The following is a 27,534-nucleotide window of genomic DNA, read 5'->3' on the forward strand; positions in this document are numbered from 1 at the left end:
TTTCTGGTATTCATGTCAATTGTTTGTATTCCAAGACTGATTCAAGAGGCTCTATCAGGAAATCAGCAGTCTTTGAATTTAAAGAGATGGGAAGTGACACCCAGCAGCTTTCGAGATGAATTACAGTATTTTTGGGTGTAGGATATCATCCTGTTCCTGAAATGAAGGTTTAGGGTGGAGAGGGACCAGCCTCTCCCCACTGCTAGGTCAGTCCCTTTTGTGATATCTCTACTGTACACAGTAATCCAAGGCTGAGTGAACATGCTCAGGCATTCAAAGAGTCCTTGGGATGTAATGCTAGGCCAAACACACACAACGTACTTCCACAGAACAGCCTTGGCATTTCTTCAACTTCTTTGGAAATAGAAGGAAGTCGCTGAGATTTCACTTCTAGCCATCCAACTGTTTTGTTTATTTTTGGAAAGATTTCCAAAACATTTCCATCTGCACCTGGTTTTACTCTTACTGTGTATCTAGCATAATAGTTGACTATCAAGAAATAATGTAGTGAATTACAGTGTAAGATGTTTTTCCTGTTCATCTGGGTTCTGAAACTCTGCACTGCACATAAATAACAAGTTAAAACAATAACCCAGTGATTCTGAGGGATCCTGCCATTTCATAAAGCTGATAATAAAGACAATATACTTTACAATTTACAATATACAATATACAATATAATAAAGACACTCCTTTGCTGCCTACATGTAACAGAATGTGTGACTGAAGATAAACATGAGGGAATGCCCTGCTAGCTATTTGTACCCTTTTAAAGTTTATTTTCCTCACATATCTTCTGACCTTTATTTGCTACATTCACTGAAAAGTCCTGTTCTCTCTAGGTCGTCTGGTCATCTTTTGTGGTTCTTCTCCAAGGACTCTCCTGCTCCTTAGAGTCCTTTTTCATGAGTGGAAGTCCTATGCAAAGTGCTTTTACATCTGTTTGTACAAGAATTTCCGGATCTTCTTTCCATTATCCGGCTACTTAAAGGCACTTTTTTTTTTTTCTTCAATACACAATCAGATACACTCTTTTTTAATTTGTATCCATAAATATCAATGAGATCCACCAGGACACAAAATCCTGCACCTCTAATAAATCTTTGGGGAATTGTCCCAGGTCCTGAATTCATGAACTGAAATGATCTGGAAGGCGACTGCCCAGAGCATCTCTCCTCCCTGCCGAAAAGTAAACTCACTTTTATGAGTAATTCTACTGGTATTTGCACATCTGTTTGCATGTTCTACAGCCAGAATCTTTGTTACCTTAGTCCTTCTCACACAATATATCTTTTATTTTGTTTTAATCCCATGTCTCTTCACCACACGGCTTTCTTTGCATACCATTAAAAAAAAAAAAAAATAACAACTTTTGGGATAAGGATGAAATATTCATAAAATATTTATACCTGACATAAAAATCCAGCACAATAAATATGGATTACTAATCACAAACCCCACCCAATTTTGCTTAACCAAGCTTTTAATCAACCTTCTCATAAGCAGCTTTCAAATATATGAAAAACAGTTTTAACAAATTACATTCTAGCAATCAATGCTCTAATTCCAAACTTCCTTAATCAGTCCAGTACCTTAACATCCAGTTTAATGCACCCGTCTAGGGATTTGGCTCAGTCTATTTCCCTTTCAGACACCAGCAGTTTGGAATAATCTGCCCTGTTCCCAGTGGAACTGAGGGAAGCTCCACATCATGAAGTTGTCCCACTGATTTCAAGATAGAGATTTGGTGGAGAAAAGCTGACTCAATTCAGCCCTGTGATTCCATTCAACCCTGCACTTGGAAATTGGAAGTTAAGTGTGTTTCTGCACACAAGCCCATGTTACCTCCAAAGAAGAGACAAAATTTACTGTACACGTTGCAGTTCCCAGCATTACACAGGAGCACACTATGGGGCACAGCAGGGATCTGGATTTGGCAGAGATCTGGGGACCATCTTGCATATTTTAATAAATCTGCAACCATAAGCCCTCAATTGGAAGAAAGAATATGTACGTCTTTCTAATCACTGCAATATGTCTTTTTCATTCTCCTAGTGACACAACAAAATGTCCCCAGATTAACCAGCAGGTAACAGAAGAAACAAGCTAATTTCGTCTGATACTAAAATAAAATTTCATCAAATGTTACACACAATACCACTCCTTGTAGATCTTATTTTTCCCATATTTGACTCCTGCAGTAAATCTAAGCAAATTGCAGTTTATGATCATTTGACATTTGACTCATATGTCAATGTGTTTCTGTCATTTTCTCTGCAGGTCTGGTGTCTGTTCTTCTTAAACAGCTTACAAAGAATGAAGCATAGTAATTTCATAAATTATTTTTGATAAATAAGTCCATACTCATTTCAGAAGTAACTTTTGGTCCAAGACTAGCTTGTTCTTCAGCATTTATCTTTAGCAAGTCTGCACAGCAAGACTCCAGCTACAAATTCTACTGATACTCTGTCCTGCAGAGACCAAAGGGATTTGTTGAAGGGCCCTGTACCAGGTTTTGCTAGAACAAATTTCACCCTGCAGTCCTTAAGTGACCAGGGAGACAAAGCTGAACAGAAGAGGGAATATTTACATCTTAAAAAGTAAAATATAAGTGCACAGAACTTTTCAAAATTAAAGTATCCTAAGTGTTTGCAAACTACACCAGAAAAGTATGTGGGTCAAAGGAGAGAAGAATCAGGTGGTCACCTGAGATGGTAGAGAACATCTTGGGACTACCAGGGCTCTATAGGTGTTTTTCAAGCACAAGCTCACACACCAGGGGATGTCTGCTAAGCTGTCCAGAAAAGCAGCACCAGAGCTTGGAGGCCTGCAGTGGACAAGGGAGAATCTTATCACCATTTGGCAAAACATCAGTTTGCTTTACCAAAACATGTGAAATAGGCTCCTTGAACAGAGATCTAAGTCTCAGTCTCTGCAGATCTGTTCCCAAAACCTCCAGCTCACAAGGAACTTTGTACTAAGCAGAAAGGTCATGCTGCACTCTTCTCAGATTTGGGTCACAAAGAAAAAAAGTTCTCTTCTTTGCTTATACTCCATTTTTATGATGCTTATGGAAACATGGTGTATTTGATTTTTTAAATCCCATTTCCCTTAGGTATATTTGATTAAAATTCACCAACAGATTGAACGGATTTAAGGGAAACAGAAAAAAACAGGGGGCAGCACACTGCAGAAGCCTCATTTGTTTAGGTCATTGGGCAAACACTGGGAAGAGTCAATGATTGTATCTATTTATGGCCTCACTCCAAAATGCAGACAACCAGTGTCACTAAGGACATGAAAACCAGTGCAAATAGTTTGTAGAATATCTTTCTATTCTGCAATACAATTCCTCCTAAAAGAGATGCAAATTACTTAAACTTGAATTACTTTGTAAAAGACTGTAAGAATACAGGAATGAAAGAAAAACACAGGTGAGAATCATGTTAATTATTAATATACAAATAAAAGAAGCTCTGTCAGTATGGTCCAAAGCACTGCTTTAAGATCAGCATTAAAAAACAACCCCTCAGAAGTATTTCCCCATATTTTCTGCTGCAACTTTTCCCATCATGGACTGACCTTTCAATAGAAGGAACTGTCTGCCTTGAAATGTGCCAAATTCCATTTCTACTTGTACCCGTAAGCAGCCTTCAAACACGACTGCATCAGTAGTGTACATTACCAGAAATACAAGCACCACTACCAGATAATTCCCAGAAGAGTTTGGAAAGTGTGAGAAACATGCCTGGTATCACAGGGACGCACAGGTCACCTGCCATGCTGAGATCAGACTAAATCTTGAAACCTTTGCACTCTGGGTGAAAATATTCAGGCTTGAAAATAGTACAGCTGTTTTCTGTGACATGTGTATGACCTGAGAATGGCTCTGCTGTGCCTTCCTGGCTGCAACAATTTGCTAGAAGACGTGCAGAAAGGATCACAAAAGAGCATTGACTTAAATGAACTTGTTTAAAACCTCAAGCTACCCTGAAAGCTCTACAAAGGCTGTAGAAATTAGGTGCAGGCCAGAGCCATCTTTTACTCCAAGGTTATGCTGAATCATCTAAATGGAGTACAGTTTGTTCATATTTCTGCAGCTGTTACATAAATAACCCTATTTTCCTTCTTTATTGGAGCTGATCTCTTTTAAAATATACACTCACAAATGTGAACAGCAAGCTCACCTCCCTACTGCTATCATTAAACAATAACGAGGAGCACGGCCGTTAATCAGAAACAGACTCCAACACAAAATCCTCTCAAAACCAGGCTGGCCCACTTAAAACATATATCCCTGGAAACATTTCCAACTGCTGCAATATCCTACTGTGAGCTCCATTAAAAATACAGATCTTCCCACAGTCATCCCATGCTTCCTTTGTTAGTGACACTCTGCTACTGGGTAGTTATTTGTGACAGATTTGTGAACTACTTTAGTAAAAAAATTCCTTTCCATCTTTTACTGAGGATGTAGCACAGGTGAGTTCTCCATCCATTGACCAGATGTGATAAGGGTCACACTGAAAAGGCTTGAAACTCCACAAGGGTGCAAAGACAGTCCCTTATCCCTCTTCTTGCTGCCTAAGATCCTTCAAAGCAAAGAAACTGTCACAATCTTGAATAAATCAGCAATGAACGCTTGAAGACAATTTAATTCTCAAAAATCTTCTGAAATGCCCTGATTTAGCTGTCTGATAGAAGAAGTGTGGGCAATGAATGTGGTTTTTTGTAGAAATTCAGGGTGCTATACACCAACAGAGAATTCTGAATTCGGTTCTGCATTCTCTGTTGATTTTTGGAGATATCCTGACATCATGAGGATGCCAAGATATGTGGTTTGCTCATGTTAGGATTTTTTTGGTGAGGCTTTTTAAAGTGTTTTACATATGGGCAAAAGAGATGGAAAAAATAATAATTTCTTGTAACCACATTTACGTTTGGAATAAAAGCTGTGTTAACTCTTAACACAACTTTGCCCTCATGAGAGATTCAGCCTTGCCAGACCTGGACACGCTCTTAACTTCTAAAACAACTCTTTGTCATAATAATTGCAGCTATCATAGCAACTTTTAGAGCCAAAAGTTCACAGGGTACCTCCAAAACATGTCAAAAGGCTCTACTAAGCACAAGATTGAGGTTCCCGTAGGGACTCTCCTAAACACCAAAGAGCTGGGAACATCCCCAGCTTTGCAAGCAAGTGAACACAAAGAAATGACCCCAAAGGACTCCCAATGCATTTTTTGGATCTGTCTAAGGAAATTCCTGAAAAAAATTTAAGTCAAAGTACAGATATCTTAGAAAATTTTACATATGCTGATGGACCTCTGCTTTCACCAGCCACATTTCATGGGCTTATAATAGTACCCTATGTAGTGCCAGGGGCCAGTGGACCACAGACTGAAAATCACTGAGCAAGATGCTCATTTCACACCAGGACAAAAAAGTAACAAGCCCAGAGAGACTCAATTTGCATGCAAGAAAATGTCCCAGGAACTCGTGATATGAGATGGATCTGGGTGTCTTCTGCCAGCTGCAGGTCTGTGGGCTGAAGTCCCCTGTGCCAGAAACTGAAGAGAAGCATGTCCCCAGCTAGACAGAGCCCAGTCCCAGGCAGGAACAGGTTCATGGAATAAACTATTCTAAATTCTGCATGGGGATGCAAAATAAGGAGTGCAATAAAGAACATATGCCAAGTAATACAAATATACATGTTTCTGTTACTTCTTCCTCCTAGGAACAGAGACTATGTGATGCCCAAACCCTGGCTGAAGATCCAGCATCTGGTCTCTGGGACAAGCTCTGAAGCTCTGTATCTCTAAAACGACACCTTAAAATGCGCACAAAATACATCTTATATTGCCAACTGCATGTGAAACAGATATACCCTACAGGAGGCTTGCAAAATAGTGTTACAATTGAGTTCTTCAGATCAGGAAGTATTCTAAAAATTTAACCTTTGTATTTTAGCATTTCAATACCAAACCACAGTAGGCTGAGGGAAAGGTCCATGAAGTGCTGCATCAAGTTTGTGCCTAAAAGAGCAGCACATTGAGAGGATAAAGGATGAGTCCATCAGTACAGTTCCTAGTTGCTATTATTACCCATTTTCACTATGAAGACTCTGCAGGCATCTCCTTGTATGACATCAGGAGCCTTATAAATGGAGATGATTCCAGTCACCAGACTGGACATCTCTGCATCGGGATCTCTCATGTTTTAAACCAACACTTATGCACAGGTTTCTGATGCACTGAGATTTCTTTCCTCTGCCTGCTCAGGGACCTGGGCTGAGCTGGCCAGCCAGCCTGACCATGCCTGTGTGAAAGATACAGTCACTCCTACCCCACTCCTCAGCTTCCTCTTGAATGGATCACAACTGCACCAAAGACCATCAGGACCTTGTTTCCTGCCCGTACTTCCTTCTGAGCCACCAGATCTCCTCAGAATAATCACCACAGACTTCAAAATAAATGAAAAGGTATTTCCATGGCTGTTCTTTCCACAATGATTTAAAACCTAGCCCCTGGGATTCACCAGCATCAAAACTGGCCTTTCCACAGAGTGAATTTCAATTTCTTTAGCCAAAAGCTGAGGTGGTGATGGAGTGTGGGTACTCTCCCAGCAGATTATAGGCAGAAAGGAGAGGCTGAGCACACGATACCCAGGACAGGCACAGATAAGGTCATTCTCAAAGAAGGCTCCAGCTCAGAACATCTTCTCATTGAGGGGGAGAACGGGGTGAAATGAGTCCATGGAAGTATGCATGGCTCCAGCCAGAAGGCAGAGATCTGGCACATGAAGGGCTGCTGTGAGCAGGCTCCCAGCTAATGGTTCATGGAAAATGATCCATGGGGATGACCCAAGGCTTTTGGGATGAGACCGTCACCAGTGAGTGTATTCACCTGCCTGTCTCTTTTCTCCTCTGCTTGAGTTGGAAAAAGAAGGCAGACTTCAACGGTGGCCACATCCCTCATCTCTACATATACCCACGAGCCCCAAACACAAGTGACTGCACTGCAATGGCTTTGCAGGCTTTCTGGCAGTGAAGAACTCTTCTTCACACTGGTATTTTCTTTGAACAATTTCTCCAAATGGCTTATGGATAAGAGAACAATGTAGGTGTATGCACCACAAACCAGCTCAGTGATTGGTTCCTGCAGCATCTAAAACCCACATGTATGTGAACAGTAAATGTTCACAAGCCAGAGTTTCAACACTTTTGGTCTGAGGACCTGTGGGATCACAATGCTATCATAAACCTACAGGGATTCAGATGACAAAGTGGAAAGAGGGAGAACAGAGCTCAGCTTAGGATCTCTCCAGAAGACTCTTTCAATTTTCTATGAAACAGAATGGCAATTTTTTCCTAGTCTTGCCTCAAAACTGCTATTGTACAGTACAATTAATTTTACTGGCCTCAAATTGTCTTTCATCTCTGCTTTTTTTATCTGTTTTATAGCACTGTTATAGTACTTTGTACTTGGGTCTAAATGATATTACAATTCATTGGCCACATTGCACAGTACAAAATCAACTTTAAAAAATGGAAATTATATCTTGGATGTCATAATATGGTGATGATAAGCAAGAGCAAGAAAAACTAAACCTACACAAAACCAAGCAACCGAAACAAACAAAACAACAACCAAAAAACCAACGCCCTTTACCTTCATTATTAAAGGTGGATAGGCTAATCTAATTATGCAGTATTTCTAACCAAGTCTGTTACTGGATCTTATCAAACTAAATGAGCCAAGTTTGGATGGCAAAGTAAGCTTACAAGAGAGAAGTTCCTTTGGTCATAATCATCAAGATTTGGCTTCTGGAGCTTTACTTTCTGTTCTGTTGGCTTACAGCATAGTAAAAGTACAAATAAGGCAGAAGAGAAAGCTCAAAAGGCAATGAGAAGAAAAACACAACTTATAAGGCACACTGTGCTCATCTGACAATTCCCAGCATCCCATAAACACCAAGAAACAATTCAGCCAGTGACCTTCAAAAAACTGGATTCCTTTACCCACGGACTGCGTACACAAGGTCAAAGTTCCCCCCGACTTTAGTCTGCAGGAGCAGTGTATTAGCTTTTCAGCTGTAACTCCCATAATGACAGGAGACAGCTGAGCTCTGCTCAAATCAAATTACAACTCTGATTATGCAAAGCACTGTGGTTCTGCATTTTCTAACACCAAGACTGAGTGCAGCTTGAAGATGTCTGGTTCATGATTTCTAAAAACAAGCAATTAAAACAACAGGAGAAGAATTAGTTTATTACTCTAGTGATATTTGGCAAAGAATACTTCAGGACAAATTATAGAAACAAGTGTGTCAACAGCTGAATACAAACACTAGAAGTATTTTGTAAAATATATCTCATACCGTCAGGGAGTTGTTTACAGGACAAAGCATCATCAAGATCTCTGGCAGTTGATGGGTCGATGGTGAAAATGCATTCTTTCCTATCCAAAGAAAAAAAGAAAAGGAAAATTTATCTCCCAGTCATCAAGAAGGTATCAAAACACAGAGCCCATCAGAGACATCCAGACAACAACAACCATGTTTTCAGAAGACTGCTGAAACATCTTCCAATCTAATTTGAATTCTAAATCTAATCTATTTTTAAACAAACGGTTTAGACAAGCGAATCTCCTTGGATACTTTTTTCATTTTTCTTTTTGGTTTAACTGCTTGGTCTTAGTAGCTTTCATTTCACTACAGATATTCTCTCACAGAAACTAAACAGCTTAGCCCATCAAGTTCACTCCAAAGAAACAAGCAGGAAAAAGTCTAGATGCCTTGCAGCTAGAGTAAAAATAGATTGTTCCTAATTGCAAAGCTAAATGCAACACAAATAACCCTCATGCCCATGCCAAAGAGTAGATGTCACACCATCTGACACTCCACGAGCACAGCTAGCACAGACACTGAAACACATACAAACCAAGCTGAATGTGACAAAACTGAGTGAAAGTTTTGATCCCAGTAAAGACACCCAGGAGATGCAGGACTACACTTCCAATTATGGACCAAAGGGAAAAGCAAGTTCAGTAGGAAAAATGCAAAAGTTACAGAAAGGGCAAGCTCCAAATCAGCTCATTAGATCTTACAAATCAACTTGGTGCTCAGGAAAAGCTGAACATCCTTTTGCATGTGCTGTAGCAGGTGGCACCTGGAATTAGCAGCCCTGCCCTGGAAGGCTCACATTTGTATATCCTGTAGCAGTGGGTGGCAGGAACACTGGGAACACACCAGGCTGGACCACAGATATGGTCTAGGGCCATACAGATGGGACAAATAAAGCATCTGACTCAGGAACCATCACGTTTAATAGAGCAGAGCCTGGCACCAGTGAGACACAAAATCTGAAACATTCAACAAATAAAACTTCTTAAACTCCTGCTTCAGGGCCTCTCTCCATCCCAGGCTGTCCTACAACAACTTCTTTCCCAAACCTCTGGACTACAGCAGAGTTCTCCCAAACACTGTGAGGAATGTGGGACCTGAGCTGAAGAGCAATGAGGTCAGTACAGTAATGAGATTGCTGGTTTATTTTGCTTTTATCCTAACTTTTAGTGTAAGTTCAGCCCCTCCCTAGTTAAAAGATCCCCGAGCACAATGGTACAGGCTGAGGCTGCCACGGAAAAGATCAGACCACTGCTTTTCTTCTTTTCTCTTTGCCTCAGAAAGCCTCATATCATGATGGTAACTCCCTTCTAGAGATATATAATGCAAACAACACACTATTTTTCTTACAGCATAACCACTGGTATTACTTCTGGGGTAGGAGAGATGGGAAGAGAAAATTACAGCAAATTCTTAAAGGAGCAACTGTACATGGAATTAAAAAGTCTTAGTCTTTTTCTATGGGTGCTATCTGAGTAAGAGCAGTGTCCCCAACTTTGCAGACCTACCACTTCCATACTGAAATGCTCGGGGTGGTATCTGCTGGTGTCAGACAGCTGGCAGCATCTATTTATGTAATTCCACCAGGCACACTAAATGGAGATTTTCAAATACATAAAAATCAGTAAAGCACTTCACTGCCTTCTGAGACTCTGAAAATCTTTTGGAATATGCTGGCTTTCAGATTGGATAGCAAAGCTGCCTTAATCTCCAGATGCACATTAGTTTCTGATCCTTTGCATGCATCTAAACATATTAAGAGACTATGACACTAAAAGATATAAAATCTTTCAACTACACTGGGACTTTGATCTGTTGGTGCCAGCACCAAAAATCAACCAATTTTTAAAGGTTTGCAAACAACCTTACTTCCATAAATACACATTCCTTAAAATTCCCCCTAAGGATGGAATTTCAGGATAGTACCAGTCCAAGGCACCGTGCAACTCTCTTTAGGGAGCTGTGCATATGCAGATAGACACTCCTATACCACACACAGTATGGGGACACACATGTGTGCCAGCCTGCATGTATTTACACCAGGCCCCACTAATGCACAGGGTATATAAAGTGCCCTCCTCAGACACATCCAGAAAATCTTTACGTTATTTCACTTAAAACAGACAACTGAATGGACACCAATGGTTTGCTTTATCTCGCAAGTGAGCAAGAAAAAAGTTGAGCTGCTTCAAAGAGAATGTAGGTTCCTGTGTCAGGGGAATACAGAGCTTATCCCAGATGTTCAGGGCCTGCTACCACAAGCATCTGCCACCCATTGTGAATTGTAGCTCCAGGCAGTTAAAAAATTAGCAGATTGGTTTCAACAAAGTGCATATTTGCACCCTGCCCTATATAGAACTGAGCAGAAAAACAAGGGTGCCAAATATTTTGCCACATTCATACAATTTTGACGATTTATACAACCAGTGGGCTGTTTAGCTGAGATGTATGTGGTCCAGTCAAGTCTACTGCAGAGACTCGTGGTGGTCTCAGTTCAGACAGTCCAAACCTGTAAGTCTGGTGGGGCAGCCCCAGCCTCCCTTTGTGCTCAGCCTCTTGCCCCTGGGGATGTGCTGGCTGGCTCTGAGCTGTCTCTCAGCACAAGAATGGCCGGCACAGACACAGCTCACAGCTGTCTGAGATCCATAAAATCACAGATGCAAAGTGCAAGTGAGGTCCAAATTCTGATTTAGCATTTCTCACCAGCTCGGATATGTTTAACCACCAGGCTCAGATCTGTTTCTCCTTTAGAACTATTCAAAGGACTTGTAGCTTGTCACAGGCAGTTTATTCTAGTCACAGACTGCAAGGTGAGGTAAGAAAGTCACTGAGCAAATAAAACAAAGTATGATGCTCCTTGGCATAAGGATACTGCAGAATTGTTGAAGAGCCGATGACCCAATAGTCAGTGGGACAAGAGAAGCCAACCTCAAAGCAGAGCTCCAAATTCACAGCAGTAACATAATCCTGGCACACAGGCTTACACCTAGATGAAATTTTCTGAGTGAATTTGGCTCACCAGTAACAACATTATTAAGTGTCATTATTTATATTTCTGGTTTTCAGTTTTTATTACTGAAGAAGTTTCAGATGGCCACAGGAACAAGGGCTGCTGGCATGTGGGATCCATGGAATGATGGGACTGCAGCTCTGAGCCTGAGGGCAGCACCCTGCACATTTGCTCTTTCAGGGCAAAGTCTCACATTCTCAGCTATCTCCTCCTGCTTTTCCTCCAGGCCCAGTGGTATCACTTTTACCTCCAGGGCCCACAGAGAGCTGTCTCTCATTCTGGAGAATCAGGCAATGCAGTGGAAGTAAGGGTAGGAAAGGCTGGGTGTGGGCAGCATGGCCTGCCTGGCTTCTCTGCAAATTGTCTCCTCCCTTGGCACCTACACCAGCCAACACTGCACACACCTCAAGGAGGACCCTGGCAGCTGACAAAAACCATCTGGGTGAAGAAACAACACTGCTCTCAGCTATGTGGCAAGTCTACCCTGTGAAGAGGAAGAGGCTGCTCAAATTCCTGCCCTGACCATACTGGCTGGCTGTGCAATACCCCAAAGGCTGTGGCACGAGGGTCCTCAGAGAGACCAGACCACATTTCTGACTGTAACCATTAACAAGACCAGCCAGCAGCGAGTTGTTCCATTAAACCACAAGCGACAAAATGCTTCATGCACCTGCTGAGGAAGATGTTACTTAAATCCACAGCTACATGCACACACATTTGCACTGACTGACTACAGGTCAAACTGGCAGTGTCTCCAGCTTCTGGAGGGTCACCAAGGTGACCTTGACCTTGTGGGTTAAGGAGCTCGATCATACCCCTCTCTCCTTTCTTTCAGGGCCTCCAAAGGAAGCATCACTCATTGTCATCACACCTAATAAAAATCTGGTTTATTCATTTCAAATTGTCAAGGCATACTTTGTAAAAGTAATGAGATGATCTAAGTCCACTTGTTCCAACATACACACAATTTCGTTAAAAGAAAATGGTTTAAGAGATAGAGACACACAGAGTTAAGAGATTTTCTTGTCTTTATGTTGTAAAGGACTGGAGACAAATACGTGCCTTTAAGAATCCCCCAGCGCTGGTCAAAAAAACCCAAACAAAACATTTCAGTGTGGAAACTCCCTCTTTTTACATGACCATCTTCATGTAAAACAGATGCCTAATGCAGGTTTGCAGAGGTGAACTTGCTCCTTGGAAACATGGAGTTTCTGCCAATGGAAGAACAAAATCTTTCCTCCCTTCTCCTTGTTTCAGAGGTTTCAAGCACCAGAGGAAGGCAATGCCTTGGGAGGATCAGGGGAACTACTCACAACTGACAGTGGTGGACCTGCAAGCAAGAGCCAGGAAAGCAGGAGCCACCCAGACTGCCCAGACTCTGCCAGCCCCCAGCAGCACTGGCCAAGCCACCTCTAGCACCAAGGTAGTGACAAGAGCCCTGCTAAAGCTGGCTCTGTCTGGCATCTTACAAATCAGACACCTGGGGGAAAAATATTATGGAATAGAGCACTTAGTTTATTAGACAGTAATGACAGTGTCAACCTACACAGGCTGGTATATCAATCCTAATTTAAGGAAAGCTAATTAAGTGCAGTGCTCTTTGCACAGCTTCAGGAAGACTAATTAAAGCAGACAAGCATGTCTGCAGAGCAGTTAGTCTTTTTACCTTTAACAGGACCTAAAATAAATAGCTAGTGCAGCAGTAGAAATAAGACAAGTAGTTTGTTGGTGAGCTAGAATTACTGACATGGTAATTAAAATGTTCACAGATCACAGGACTGCAACAGCAGTTTGTTTTACTTTGTGCAAATACATACATCTATGTATACATCTATGCCAAGGTATTCACAAGAATCAGCAGAGAAAACACTGCACAGATGGTGCCTCAAGATCGGTACAATATATTCATTTTTGCCAGTTAAATTGTTCAGAATTAAACATATCACTTAGTTTAACCATAAAATATGAACACCTACGACATCAGGAGATTACAAATTCCAGTGGCCAGGGCTCACTCTTTACTCAAGTGAGAGGCTACCTGCATCAGGATAAAGCATTGCAATGGTAGGCCATGGCTCAGGCTGTATTAGAAGTAAGGTTTCTGGCATGACCACCCAGCTGGGCAAAGTTTGGGTGTTAACAGTTTGCTGCTTGGAGAAAAGTGCCAGTTTTGTACATAGACAAAGCAGCACCCTACAGATCCTCCTGGATAACTCAATGATCTTCCCAAGCAGCAGCTCATAGATGAGCCAACTCACCAATGGAGACATGGAGCCCAGATTTTCACCAGTAATAAATGCCAACAACATGAAATACCAGTCCAGAGAACTGCATGTACCCACTAGAGCATCAGAAAACCCTTCATGAAGCCAGACATTTTCCTTACCAAGTGGTGTAACCTTTCATGGCAGGCAGAGGCATAAAGAAGCAAAGTATGACCCAGCTGTTCAGGGACCAGGCAAAGCAGAGGATGGAGGAATTTCACCCCAGGCAGCACAAGCACAAGTCAGCTGGCAGCCAAACCATGTCCATGCTCCTATGTGATACAGATCACCACTCCTGGTTCTGGCAGCAGCCACCTCCATCTCAAGTCACTCGGGCTGAAGCCCCAGCTTTGGCATTTGTCCGAACTTGGACTGCTCAGGAATGAGGCTGCGGGCAGACTTCAGACTACCAAGTCTCACGAGAGGAAAAAAGAGAGAGATTCTTTGCAAGAAAATCAAAGCACCTAGGGAAGGCACTGAGCAGGGAATCACTTGAAGTCTTCCAACAAGAAACCCAGACACAGGGGCTGGAACACAAGGAAATGGAAGAGAAGTGAATGAAGTGGAATAGAATAGAACTATTTCAGTTTTAAGGGACCAACAACAATCATCTGGTCTAACTGCCTGACCAATTTAGGGCTGACCAAATTAAAGCATGTTGTAGTTAAGGGCTCTGTCCAAATGCCTCTTAAAACACTGACAGGGTTGGGGCATTGGCCACCTCCCTGGGAGACCTCTTACAGCGTTTCACCAACTTCTTGGCAAAGAAAGACTTTTATATATTCAGTCTAAACTTCCCCTGGTGCAGCTTTGAACCATTCACACATGTCCTGTCACCAAGGGAAAGAGATCAGCACCTCCCTCTCCATTTCCCTTGTCTCAGGAAGCTGATAAAATTAAGGCATCTGAACTTAATTAGCGTATTTACCTCCCCATTCTGACTCCCCTCCCACAGGCAACTTTCAGACCAAAGCAATCTCCTGTGATGTTCACTAGACATTTACAAAGACCAACACATCCAAAACAGCTACAAAAGACAACAAAGAACAAGCCAGAAGCCTGAAGGTGGCTGAAACCTGCTGTCTGTGATTTCCAGCATCCAAGACTCAATCAATCCGCTCAGTGGCACCCTGCCCTGCCCCAAGCTCAGCTGTCATGGCCCACAGTCCCTCCAGTCATCCAAAGGCTCCTGAAGCACCAAGCTGAATCTTTTGCAGAAACATCAGCCCATTTCTAAAGTCCAGACTGCTTCAGATGGAGGTGAGACAGGAATGACCATTGTTTATTAAAGTTTCAGCAGTGCAAGCCTTCTTTAAACTTGAGTGTGTCAGTGCTAAAACATTTACAGTACAAGTGACTGCATGTCTAGACACTTGCAGTGCATTTACATTCTTCTAGGGACTCCTTAGATTGTCCTGTTTTCTCCACTTTGTGAATACACACAATAGCCTGGTGGGAGTGAAAGCTCAGCCTCCTGGTTTACCCTTATTAACTCCAGCTCAAAGCTGGCATTTTAAAATTAAGCATAGCAAAGGCATTTTTAGAATCTTTAAGTTCTTCGGGTCATTTCTAAGACCCTGCTGAGCACCATCTTGCAAAAGCTAAGCAGACACCATTTCTCAGAGGTGGAAACAGTTGTTTTAATTTGGGAATGGGCATCCTAGAGCTGTCAACTCAGTCCAGTGAATGCCACTAACATTTTTTCACACAACAATCCAATTGTTATGGCAACCACAAAAATCAATCTCCTTCTTCAATCACAAGTAAACCCAGCTGGACCACAGTGTTGGTGCAGGTTTGTTACAAAGTGACAATAAGCACAGGACCAATTCTGCCAATATTCATCACTCAAATCAGGATGAAGTACCCTTTCTCCAAGAGAAATTTCAGAGACCAATCAGTGCCTGAGCATTTGAGACTTCAACATCTCACTCCTAAAGACATTTATTACTTGTAGTGTCTACCACATTTGTCACACTTGATGCTGGCAGATTTTAGTTAAAACCCAAGAGTGGCTGCTTCCAAGACAGCCTCTTAAAAGGAATATACTTTAAAAATATGCCTGCAAGAGAAGTACCCTGACAAATCTCTGATGGCATTCTGAATGCCCTGTAACATACTGACAAAGATACTTGACACATCACAAAACTCTTCTGGCATGGTACATAAATTTCAAAATGAACTAAAATTATAAAATAATTGGAAGCAAAAACTAATCCTTCCAAACAGTGAGCATTATAAACCCCCAAAAAATCCAGCAGAGCACAAAATGCATTGAAAGGCCAACTTCAAACCAGCACTACTCTTTTTAATTTCTCTGTGTTTATGTTTTAGCTAATGTCCTGTCCTGGTTCAGAAAACAGACCTCAGTCCAAGAGAGCAGCTGACAATGACTCCTGATGTATTACACATCTACAACAATAAACTTTTACGTTTTCACCAGGGACTGCTCACTGGATTGCCGGACCGGAATCAAATATTCCTTCTATTTATCCTTCTATTATTTCCTCTGTATTTATGGCCTCTAAGTAAGGAGGAAGACAGGAAAAAAGAGCACTGCAGTCTTATACCTATATGGCTTGAAAAACCAACACATATTTATAAATGAGATCAGAGTCTCTGGGAGGCCAAGCACCAGCAGTATTTCCTACAAGTCATGCTGTAATTGTGCCACAAATATAATGAGTTCTCTGCACCACCACTATCCCACGCAAGAAAGCAAAGTGTAATTGAAAATGCACTTGCATTATATAAACTACTTTAATCATAGATGCACAGGGCTAGAAATGGAAGAGACATTAGGTCATCCAGCCCCCATAGGTCAGAGCCAGGCTGCTCATGACAATACATTTGCAAGGACTTTCTCCTGTATTGTATCAAGCATCTTTAGTGATGGAGTTTCCAGCCCTTTCTTTAGCAGCCTGCACTACAGTCTATTTTGGGTTGGACAGGAAAGGCTTCCTCTTTGTTTTACCTTACTTGTCCTCATAACACCCCTTCTTATCCTCCCGCCATCATAAATGATTCTCATTTTTTTCACTTTGGTCCACATATTTTTAACTATCAACTACTATATCTTTCACAAACTTCTAGTTTCAGTGTTGGCAGATACACATTGAACAGTTAATCCTTCCTTGTAAATCAATCCCTTATCTCCCAGAATATTTTTGCCAGTCTTTTCCAGACTGTCCCACTTCTAATCCATGCTGTGATTATCTCCAGGACAGCTCTGCCTCATACACTTGCATTTGTGCCATCTATATTATGGTTTATGGGTTGTTTGGTTTTTTTATGGAGTGATCTGAGAATACCCTGGTAACAAAGATCCAATCATCCAAAAAGTGAGACAGATGGACAGCATGCTTCAGATCACTCCATCAGAGTGGAACCACAAGAAAAATACTGTTCCTTGTAATGACCAGCCTGTCCTAGTGATCAGCTCGGAAATACCAGAGCAGGGATACACCACCTCACCAACTGGAGGAGTTCTGGGTCTCTTCAGCTACAGCACCAGAGACAGATACTTGGGTTGACATCAGGACACTTCATCTCCTGTCCACCCTGTGCAATCTGAACTGTAGTGAGAGTAGGACACCAGCAAAGCACTGATATCAAGTAAAGAGGCAGTACTTGGGACACCTGAACTGCACCACTTAACATATATAAACATGAGAGGATATGGCACTTTCCTCTGCTCATCAAAACTCCACTTTGTGATCCAGTGGAATCCAGTAAGAAACAGAGACACTGTCACAGTTACTTAAGATTTTATCCTCATCTCCTTCTGTTACCCCCTCCACTTTTCTCCATAAAATAGCTACCCAGCAAGATCAAAACTGTATATATAACAATCCAGGTGCAAAAGTTATTACTGTTTTCCCCAGGAAAGAAGATTTCTAACAAAGCAAGGTTAGGTGTGATGGCCTGCAAAATCAGAAAGCAAAAATCCTATCCAACAACACACCACCAATTCTGCTTGAAGCTGCACTTCCAATGCTCACATTCACCTTCCTATAAAGAAAAAGGTGAAGCTGCCCTGTGTCTATGTATACCAGGCACGGATTATGCATCATTTTGTTCAAAACAGGGTCACCATAATTGCTGTACCGATACTGTAGTAGAAAATGTTACAAAACCAGAGAGGGGGACCAAAAGAAGCCAACCAGAAGCAAGGAGCTGAATCACATCACTGTCAACAGCACCTTGAGCATATCTACTCAAGAGTTTTACTTACTCAGCTTATAGCAGAGAAAGGAGCTAACATAAGCCCTCCTCATCAGTCCAAGAATGGTACAGTCACCCAGACTGCCTGGAGAGCAGAAGTACCCAGAGCAGGTACAGTTCACCATCACCAGGTTCCGGAATCAATCCTGTTATACAGAAACTGGATCTGATATGCTTAGACACCACTAAGTAATCCTCTGTATGTCACCTATGCATCTAATCTAATATATCTCTCTATGGAGAACATTTAATCAGTCACAGAACAGCTCAGTGAGAGAGCAGAGATCATAATCTGTCCCTCTTCGTGTCTCCACTCCACTCCAAGATAACAGTCAGTTCTGTAGCAATGCTGCTTATACATTTGCTAAACAAGTAATTTCTCAGTTTCCATCAGAAAGCAGAGCATTTTTACATACCCTATTATAGCTGAGTAAGACTTGCTCTACTTAACACTGGCTTTTTGTAGTGGAAAATCTCCAGGAAACAAGCTGTTTAACGATGTTTTATCTGCCCTGCACTCATTCCTAACTAAAGTTGTCCACCTGCCTTGGAAAGACATCTGTTTCAGAGGCTGACTGCTTTCCTCCAACACCCCTTGTACAGCTCAAGGCTGCCATTTTTACCATCAAATCTAATTTTATCAGCCAATAATCTCCTCGAGCATCTACAGCAAATACCATGCTGTCAAACCCTTACTATACACAGTACTAATCCCTGTTACCAGCCGTAGCACTCCTTGAGAAAGAAATACATGGAAAGTAGAGCTGCAGTGCAGGTACCAACAATGCTGCAGAGCTTCTCTCCCCAGTGGGCACACGGACACAGCAGAGCACCTCTGCTCTTCTTCCCTTCTCAGCCAAAGAAAGGATGCCACATTTTGGAAGGGGCAGCCAGAATTACAAATCTGGCTTTCAACAACTTGGATCAGTTGCAATTGAGGTCCTGTGCTGAAATACCAAGGTGCAAACTTTAACTGAAAGCTTCATTGCATTCCTTTGCCTACAAGAGCAAAGTTCAGTAACTCTGCCCTGCAAGGGAAGCAAGGGAGCATTAACTGTCTCCTCACAATGCAGTGGATCCTGGCTGGCCCCTGTCTGCTGCCCTTTTAGCCTTGTGGGAGGAACAGCCCGTCACACCACCATCCACAGGGACCTTGGCAGAGGAACAGTCTGATGGGAATCTCATGGAACTCAAAGGGAAAAACAGGGTCCCGCACACAGGGAGGAATAACCCTGTGCACCAGAACAGACTGGGACATGAACCAACAATATATCACTGTAGCAAAGGCGGCCAAGAACCTCCTGGGCTGCACTAGGAGTGTTGCCAGAAGGCCAAAGGATGCGCTCCTTTAATCCTTCCCCTCTGCTTGGCACTGGTGAGACCACAACTGGAGTGCTGTGTCAAGTTCTGCGGCTCCCCAGTACCAGGGAAGTATCAACATAGTGCTGCAAGTTTGCTGAAGCATCTTGATGATGATCAAGGAATCAGAGCATCCAACCTACAAGGAGAGGCTGAGAGAGCTGGGACTGTTCAGCGTTGAAAAGGCTCAGGCAGGGAGATCTTTTCAATGTGAAAATACACCTGATATAGGGAGTAAAGAAAACAGTAAGACAATTTCCAGTGGTATCCAACAGGACAAAAGACAATGGGCAGGAAATACAGGAGAATCTATTTGAAGGAAAAACCACACGTTTTTCTGAACCCCAGAACATGTTCTTCAGAGAGGTTGTGGCATCTTCATCTTTGGAGCTATCCAAACCCCAAATGGGCACAGCCCTAAGCAGCCTGCTCCAGCTAACCCTGCTTTGAACAATGGGGTTGGAGTAGATGATCTCTAGAGCTGCCTTCCAAGCTGAACAATTTGATGATTCTTCAGAGTTTAGCCCTGCTCAGCTGAAGTCAGTTTCTGCTCCTCAGAACACATCCATCTTGTAGATATTTCCTTGCCACAACACCCTTTCTCTGCTCAGTATTTTTAGCTCATTGTTTTGTATTTTGCCAGCTGAGAAACTGCAGTTTGTAATTTTACCTTCAGCTTCATATTTCTTCTTAAAAGTGAATACAATGTCCTGTTTATAATAATAAAATCACTAGTTGGCAGGATGACATCAAATGGAAAAAGAGAAAGCAACTGGAAAATTTAGAGCAAGCAATTTTGAGTGCCAAGTTTCACATTTGTAATAGTCCAGCGGAGGTCAACAGGCTCACTTATTATTAGGCAAATGGTAAAGAAATAGATATCCTCTAGTTCTTCCATGTTAGACCATATAAACCATCTCTACTTGAACAGGTTCTAACACTTTCCAAAAAAGTGATGTTATACATTTTCCACAGTAACACCAACAATGGGAGACAAGCAAAACCCAGAATTGCTTTGCAAAGAACAGCCTTTTTTCTCTCTCCAATATTTAGGTTTTTGTTTCCCACTATGATTGGACTTTCCTGGCTTTACTTTCTTGTCCCAGTTAAGCAGTAAAGGAAACAAAAAGATATGAATGAAATTAGAAACATTTGGAATGAGTTTTAGAAATAGCTTTTGGGTTTCTTAGATTCCTGGCTAGACCTCTTCAAATGACCTCCTCCTCCCTCTGCCCCCAGCTCCTGCACCCACTTCTGAAATTTGTATTTCCTTCTTTGCCCTCACCCCTCTTTTCTTCAGGGGCTACATTTTGTCCCAAAGCAAACACGGAAATGAAAATTACATGTTGTAACACTGGAAAAGACCGGAAAGTGGTTGAAACTTTGTACCCATCAACATTTGTCTCTATGACATTAATCCTCCAATGTTTCCCTAAAAGCAGAAACCAAACACTCCTCAAACTTCTAATGAAACAAATACCAGTTCCAGTCAACCTGAATAGTAAAATGAGCACTCCAGTCCTATCTGTATTATCATATTTAAAGTCTCTGGAAGAGAAGTTTCCTCAAACACACATTCTGATACTTCATGAACCTTCATGCTCTCTGTAAAACGCAACTGCAGGATGCAATGCCAACACCTAATACTTGCCTAGTGCTTTTCATTAGAAGTTTTGGGTGCTCTTTAGAAACAAGTAAGCTGGGAATGCCTGTGAAATACTTGTCTAATTTTATAAATAAACCCATGTAGGTGAGAAGCAGATGTCCATGGCAAAACTGTGCAGAAGTGGCAGAGCAGAGTGTCAAGCCAGCTAATCATTTCAAAGCCATCCACAAGGTTTGGATCTTTTCTGCCTTAAGTAATATTGAAATATTATGTAAACCTTTCTTTGTGAGCTATTACTGGAGAAATGAGGGAAAAAAAGATCTCTTGGAAGCAATTCTACACAGACTCTGTAGGTGAGATCACAGTTGCTATTCAAATAGAATATGCATGGCAAGAACAGGCTTCCTGTAAAACTGAAAGACTCACAGGAATATCAAGAACATATTTACAAGATGGCATGGATAAAATGTCTTTCCCTCTTGCCCAGCCTCAGCAGCTTGGTGAGACACATTGTCTCACTTTCATCTATAACCACACTCACAAACACCTCTGGTGCAGAGCCCCTCTCTCCACGCTCCATACTCTGACTCCCAGACCACACCTCGGGCACTGGTAAGGAGGACACACAAACTGCCTTTGAGGAGGAAAGAGTCATTTTCCAAGATGAAAGGAAACAAGGAAAAGCTATCTCAGGAAGACGAAACACACAAAAATACAAGACATTTTTTGGGTCTCAGCTCCAAACCCCACAACTTTTATACATGACACTAGAAAATTTACAGCCCTGTGTTACAGAACTGCAGAGGATTTACTAGAGGTGAAAGTACTTTAGGCTAAACTTTAACGTGTTTATTCTAGTCAAGCAAGCAATGAGTAAACTGAATTAGAATGAGCTATTTACAAGTGTTAACACGGCTGTTTTAGGAGAAAAGATGAGGTTTTATTTCACTGTAGCTAATTTATACCATACTGTCAGACTACTGTAAAGTAATCTGGGAAGCATGACAGATCACCATGCACAAAGTACAGCCAAGATGGGCACTCAGAGAGGCAGATGTGTGAGAACCCCTGGAAAACATGGCACAACTCAGATGTGCACCCAGAACAGATACCCAGGTTCAGGTGTATTCCTCTGTGTGCCATCCTGGGTCATGTGTACTGGCCCAGTGTAGGACAGTGCAGACCACAGCACACTTGTTGCTGACAATATGAAAGTTGATACCTAATAACAAGTGAAGGCTAAGCTACCTTGGGACTTGCCAAAAACAGTCTCAAGGTCTTCTGGTCTCACCCACTAGAGATGCCAGCCAGGTCTCCAACAACCTGACACCACCTCCCTACAATTCACACTGCATTTACTAATAAAACTCTTTTTTTTTTTTTTTTGACAAACCCCATTCTGTGAGGAAATTACAGGGAAGACTCACCTGTATTTTATTTTCCACAACTAGAAGTATCATGTTATTTCCATATGTGTTTAGCCCACAGACTGGTTAGTCAGCAGTGTGGCAGTTGACATTAAAAGGATTAGCAAATTAAGCTCAAATAATTGTCTTAAAAATTTTGACTGTTAAATGTTTATATTTGAGAGGATCAAAAAGAAATCTACTTTGTAGTGTGCACTGTGGTCAGGAAGGGGCAGAGAGGGATTTAAATAGCTTAACCGCAAACTGTTATCACCTTGATAAGTCCCAGTGTAATAATTCAGCAATAAAAGCAAGAAATGCACTTGGAATTTGTTTCCAAAACTGACTGTCTGACTGGAGACAAGTCAAGCTCTTTATTTGTTTAAAAGAAGTTAGTCAGAAGAAACAGAGAAGGCTACTGAACTGTAGTCGAGAATATAAAAATAAGCACTTTCAAGTGACATCTGAACGGCAGCACTCAGTATCTCCTTTTTTTTTTCATGCTACCTGAAGCCTGCAGTCCAGATCTGGTATCTGAGTGTTAGCATTAGTCAATCAGGAGTGTGATTGTCTGCTGAATTATTCCACTGTATGGCAGAGGAAGTCCAAAAAGCTGAAACAGTAAGGAAGCTGGAGCCTCCAGAGCAGAATTAGGTCCAAAGTAATACCCAGAGTACAGGTACAGATACAAGTACATTTTCAGCCTTGAAGTAAAAATGGCTGCAGTTTATCAGCTTATCTGCTCAAATTGCTGATGTCCATGCCAGTAACACAGATAAATGAAGAGGAGCTTACTGCATATATACAGGTGCTTGTACCAGTGCAGCCCAGAGGAATCAGCCTCCTAGGGCTGCTTCACCTCAGCATTACACAGGACAGCAGTGCATCTGTCAACTGAGTCGGGATGCTCCAGCATAAGCAAGGCTGGAAGCAGAACACACCATGTCTTCTTAATAATGTATTTATTGTTTGACTGCATCATACTTTATTGCAAGGTGAGGTTCTAAACAAATTGTTTTTCTTTGGTCTTTAAATCTTTTCTAGTAAGGATGTCTTTAAAATTGTGGAGAAGTGTAGCAAATCCACTAGTTTTGGGTAGTCCAGCAATGTCAATGTCTGCTGCTCAACAGGCTGTGGAGTACCCGAAGGCTGGTTGGGAGCATCACTACACTGCAGGGATGTGAGGCTAATGTGGATGCTAATTAGGATGGCTAATGTGAGGTAACTGGACAGTCTTTATCTGTTTTAAGTCTCAGAGTAACAATGTCCTAGGTCATTGATCTGCCAAGCAGAAAAACTTTACTATAAAACTATCGCTAAAATGCATAATACATTCCAGACAAAAACACAAAGCTTTCAGATTAGGTGCTGAACACCAAGTTTTCAATAGTTCTTTTGAGAAAAAGCCTCTCTGCCTCACAAAGTACTTCCCCAAGTAACTGATCTTCTGGGTTTGTCAGTACTTTCAAAAGTATTTTCTTTCTATGGTTTCTAGCACAAGTAAGGTATAACATGGTACATTTAATAAAGTCAGTGCCTTTATAAAATGTGATGAAAACAAAACAAAACAGCACAGCCATGCACCAACCCAAGGACTGTCAGACCATGCTTTTTGATGTTACCTTAAATCCTTTCTTTTGGCCAGCTCTGCTGGTGAGATAACCCACGGCAGGTTCTGGGGAAGACATTCCAGGACTTCAGGGGAAAAGTCAGAGAAATCCACACCATACTCCGTCAGGATGCCCTCTGATTCTGGCTCAATCTCTCCGGCCTGCCCAAGACTTTTGCACAACTGCCTGCAGAAAGAAGGAGATGCTTATTTAAAGTGTATAATTATTAGTCATGTTGTTACTGTCCCCGCAGAGAGGCTGCTGAGCCCTCAAATACACTCCTTCACCTATTCACTTCTCCCTCAGTTTTGGCAGAGGACTTAGCAGGAATTCAGACCATGCCATGACTTATGTCTGCTGGAGATCCAAAACACTCACCAGGCACTACCCTGGGCTGTTTTTGTGTATCTCATTTGAAGTAGATGTTGCAAATTATTAGGTTTTTGCAAAGGTAAGAAACTTCCCAATTTTAGAGAAAAACGCATCCAACAGGGATAAGAAAAACACAGCCATCCACAGAGGCAGCTCTAGTGTTATACATGGCTGCCTTGAGACACACCCGCCCCTTCTCACCACTGAAAAAGGTGACTCACCTCTACTACCAAAAATGAAGAACAGATTCACACCAAATACCACACAGCTCCACAAGGAGCTCAGTACACTGCTCTCCATCCCAAAGGATACACATCTCTGCCAGGGCAAATGGATGCCCTGTGAAGACAGAGGCGTGAAGAACCCACACTGCCTCCCTTACAGGAATCACACAGAGATGCCCACACATCATCTTTCCAACCATTTCCCAGGCTCCTGCAGGACCTCAGCACTTCCAGTCTTTTGTTCCCCCTCTCATGGCTAATCAGAAGCCTCTGAGCCCAGAGCTAAACAGAGAGGGGCCAACCATCTAGAAACAACAGGGGGAATTGTCCCTCCCATGTTAACAGTGCTTGATGAAGTACTCTGTACACGTGTGGATGAGGTTGCTACTCTATTACGCTTGGAGAAAGTTTCCATCTGCTACAGTGCAAACCCCAGCATGGATCTGTCCAACAGTTCTGGTGTCAAACAATGCTCAGCTCTGGACACTGTGCAAACCAGGACTCCAAAAGAGCAAGACATTTGTTCCCCCTCCAGCTGATTACAAATATCCCATGAGAACCGACGTTACATATGGTGGCTCCCCATGTCCCCTTTCTCACCTTTAGATTGCTCTACAGTACACACAGTTAAATTACTTTTTATTTTTTAATATACTGTCATTAGGCCAATACACATTATAGTCAATAGAGATAATGTTCCTGACCCAAGAAGATTACAACTGAAATTAAGGCAAATCCATCAAAATATGACACAAAAGAGAAGGGTAATAACACAGCACAAAAACAGCCACTCTAATAAGTGTTTTTCCACTGCATAAAATACACAATCATTATATTGATCCTTCTGCTTTAATTCCAATGAGTGAGAACAGACACTAATTACTTTCCTAAATTGGGGCCAAAACAGTGCTCTTGTTATTTGGACAAGCAAGACGGTCTCAAGGCTTCAAATGTGCCATAAACCCACAGAACAAACCCCAAACTCTCAGAACAAGCAAGCCCATCTTCTTTATGGGAGCAAAGCTCTTTCTTCACAACGGGAAGGGCTGTGTAATAAACCTGTCACATTGTGTAATATGCTGGAAAGGATTGCTCACTTCATGGTGTGGTAAATTGTAGAGTTCACATCGTCTAGCTTTAAAATAAAAATGAAAACAAGGATAAAAGGTATTTCCCTTTATTGTTTAAATTTTATGTACAAACTGTATGGCAGAAATACGTGCACATTTGGCATCGTGGCTGCATTCTCTGTTCCTGCAGCTGGGTCCCAGTCTAATCCTTATTTTAATGTAAATAAATGAGGCATCGGTTTTATCTCCCTCTCTCTCAGCAGTAACAATAAAACAGAGAAATCACCACTTCATTTCCAACGTCTGGTACGGAGCTGGGACTGAGCAAGGATGAGTCTGTGGGTCCACACGCCCACCAGCACCACCAAGGATGGACAAAACAAAACAGGAAAAGAGAGGACTCATTACCCTACCCAGCAGAAATGTCAAGAACTTGAGTCTTAGGTACCCCTTCTCTTGGCAGGGCAGATCTGTGAAGTGCATTGGGAGGGCAGCTGGACATCTGCAGGACAAGCCATGGAAAGCACCTCTGAATGCCAGAGTGCTTTCCAGCTTGGTCTTGAAACCCATGTTCCTCTTGATCCGTTTACTGAAATTAGATTACGAACCATAAGGGGTTTACCCAGAGGTTTGATATAGGACTAATTTTTTTCTAATAGTAATTAACATTTGATTTACAGTGTTCCAGGGAACATTTCCCAAGTACCTTGAAATAAAAAGTGTATAACTGACTTTAATTGGGGCCATGTTACAGTCACACAGGCATGATGACTTGCATCAGAGCAAAATCTGACAGGACAGCATGTGATCAAAGGTAATGCATATAGGATCACCGATGGCCCTGGAGTAACAGCCAGGCTGCAAAATTGTTCCTGGGGCTCCTCGGCCACCAAGGGCAGCAAGAATAGTTCAAGAGGCTTATAAACAACCAGGGGCACCGGGCCCAGCAGTACTCAGACGTTCACTCCCAGGGAGTCACGGAGTCTGTGACACCCTGGGCTTGCGTGCATCTCTGTTTTTTTTTAAATGTCAAAAGGTAAAAATAAGTTACAATGGTTACAGACGTAAACATTTCTTTTCTGTGACGCTGATGAGGGAGCGTCACCTTGAATTCCTTGAATACCCTTGAATTAATGTCAGACATGGTGGTGGTGTGCACTGACTGGAACTTGTCATGGTTGGGGCAGAACAGGGTATTTCTCCAAATCAGCCATAACTGCAAGATCACTGAATTGCTCCAAGGTGCCCACTCACCAGAGTCTAATCTGCCATGAATGTGGACCTCGGGCAGAGCCACCCTCAAGCTTCCATCTTCTCTCTCACGGTGACACTCATCACATCTATTCAGCCACCCATCTCTAGAAATATTTGAGCTCTCTCCACTCCATTTCAACTCCACTGAGCTGAAACTGGCCAGTATGTTCAAAGTTTACATGATAAGAAGCCTCCAAAAAGATAAAGCAAGATTACATAAGGCTTGTTTCCTTTGAAAATCCAGGCTCCCGGATTGGAGTGAGTAACTTCCATTGGGAACTTAACACCCTCGCTCAGTTTCCTACACAGAGCAGTGGGAGAACATCCCACACATAAGCCACCAGTCCTTAAGAAGGCTTGTACAGAAGAGGTGACAGCAAACAAGCCCCAGCTGGGTGCTCCCACTGCCCAGGGCCTGGAGCTGCAGAGGCTTGAGGAAGGCCACAGATGCCAGTGGGGACGGTGAGAGGGCTGCAGGGCTGAGCATCAGAGCTGTGCTGTGGAACCCCAGTGCCTGAGCACAGTCCAGCCCTGCCCCACACCACAGAGCTGCCTTCCCTCAGCTGCCAGGCCACATCCCATTGGAGCACAGGAGCAGCATGGTGTCCCCAGCACGGATGGGGCTGTCCTACACATGGTTAGTCGTGTCAAGGGAACAAAGCTTTATTGAGGGACACTCTCATCTGCAAGAAGGTGTTTTTTCAACAGAGCTACACTGCTCTGTTGAGAGAA

At 42.3% G+C, this 27,534-nt stretch overlaps 1 protein-coding gene across 1 annotated transcript in view; it reads right to left on the reverse strand.

The window, feature by feature from the left end:
• The window catches only part of DIS3L2 (DIS3 like 3'-5' exoribonuclease 2), a 182,616-nt gene that overhangs the window by 80,237 nt on the left and 74,845 nt on the right, over window positions 1-27,534 (reverse strand). Inside the window, exons 10-11 of the mRNA XM_066325906.1 lie at window positions 23,895-24,068; window positions 8,380-8,459 (exon numbers count right to left, since the gene is read on the reverse strand). Of these exons, the coding sequence (XP_066182003.1) occupies window positions 8,380-8,459; window positions 23,895-24,068 (254 nt within the window). The remainder of the gene's footprint in view (window positions 1-8,379; window positions 8,460-23,894; window positions 24,069-27,534) is intronic.

Source organism: Sylvia atricapilla, chromosome 10, assembly GCF_009819655.1.
Source record: "Sylvia atricapilla isolate bSylAtr1 chromosome 10, bSylAtr1.pri, whole genome shotgun sequence".
NCBI lineage: Eukaryota > Metazoa > Chordata > Aves > Passeriformes > Sylviidae > Sylvia > Sylvia atricapilla.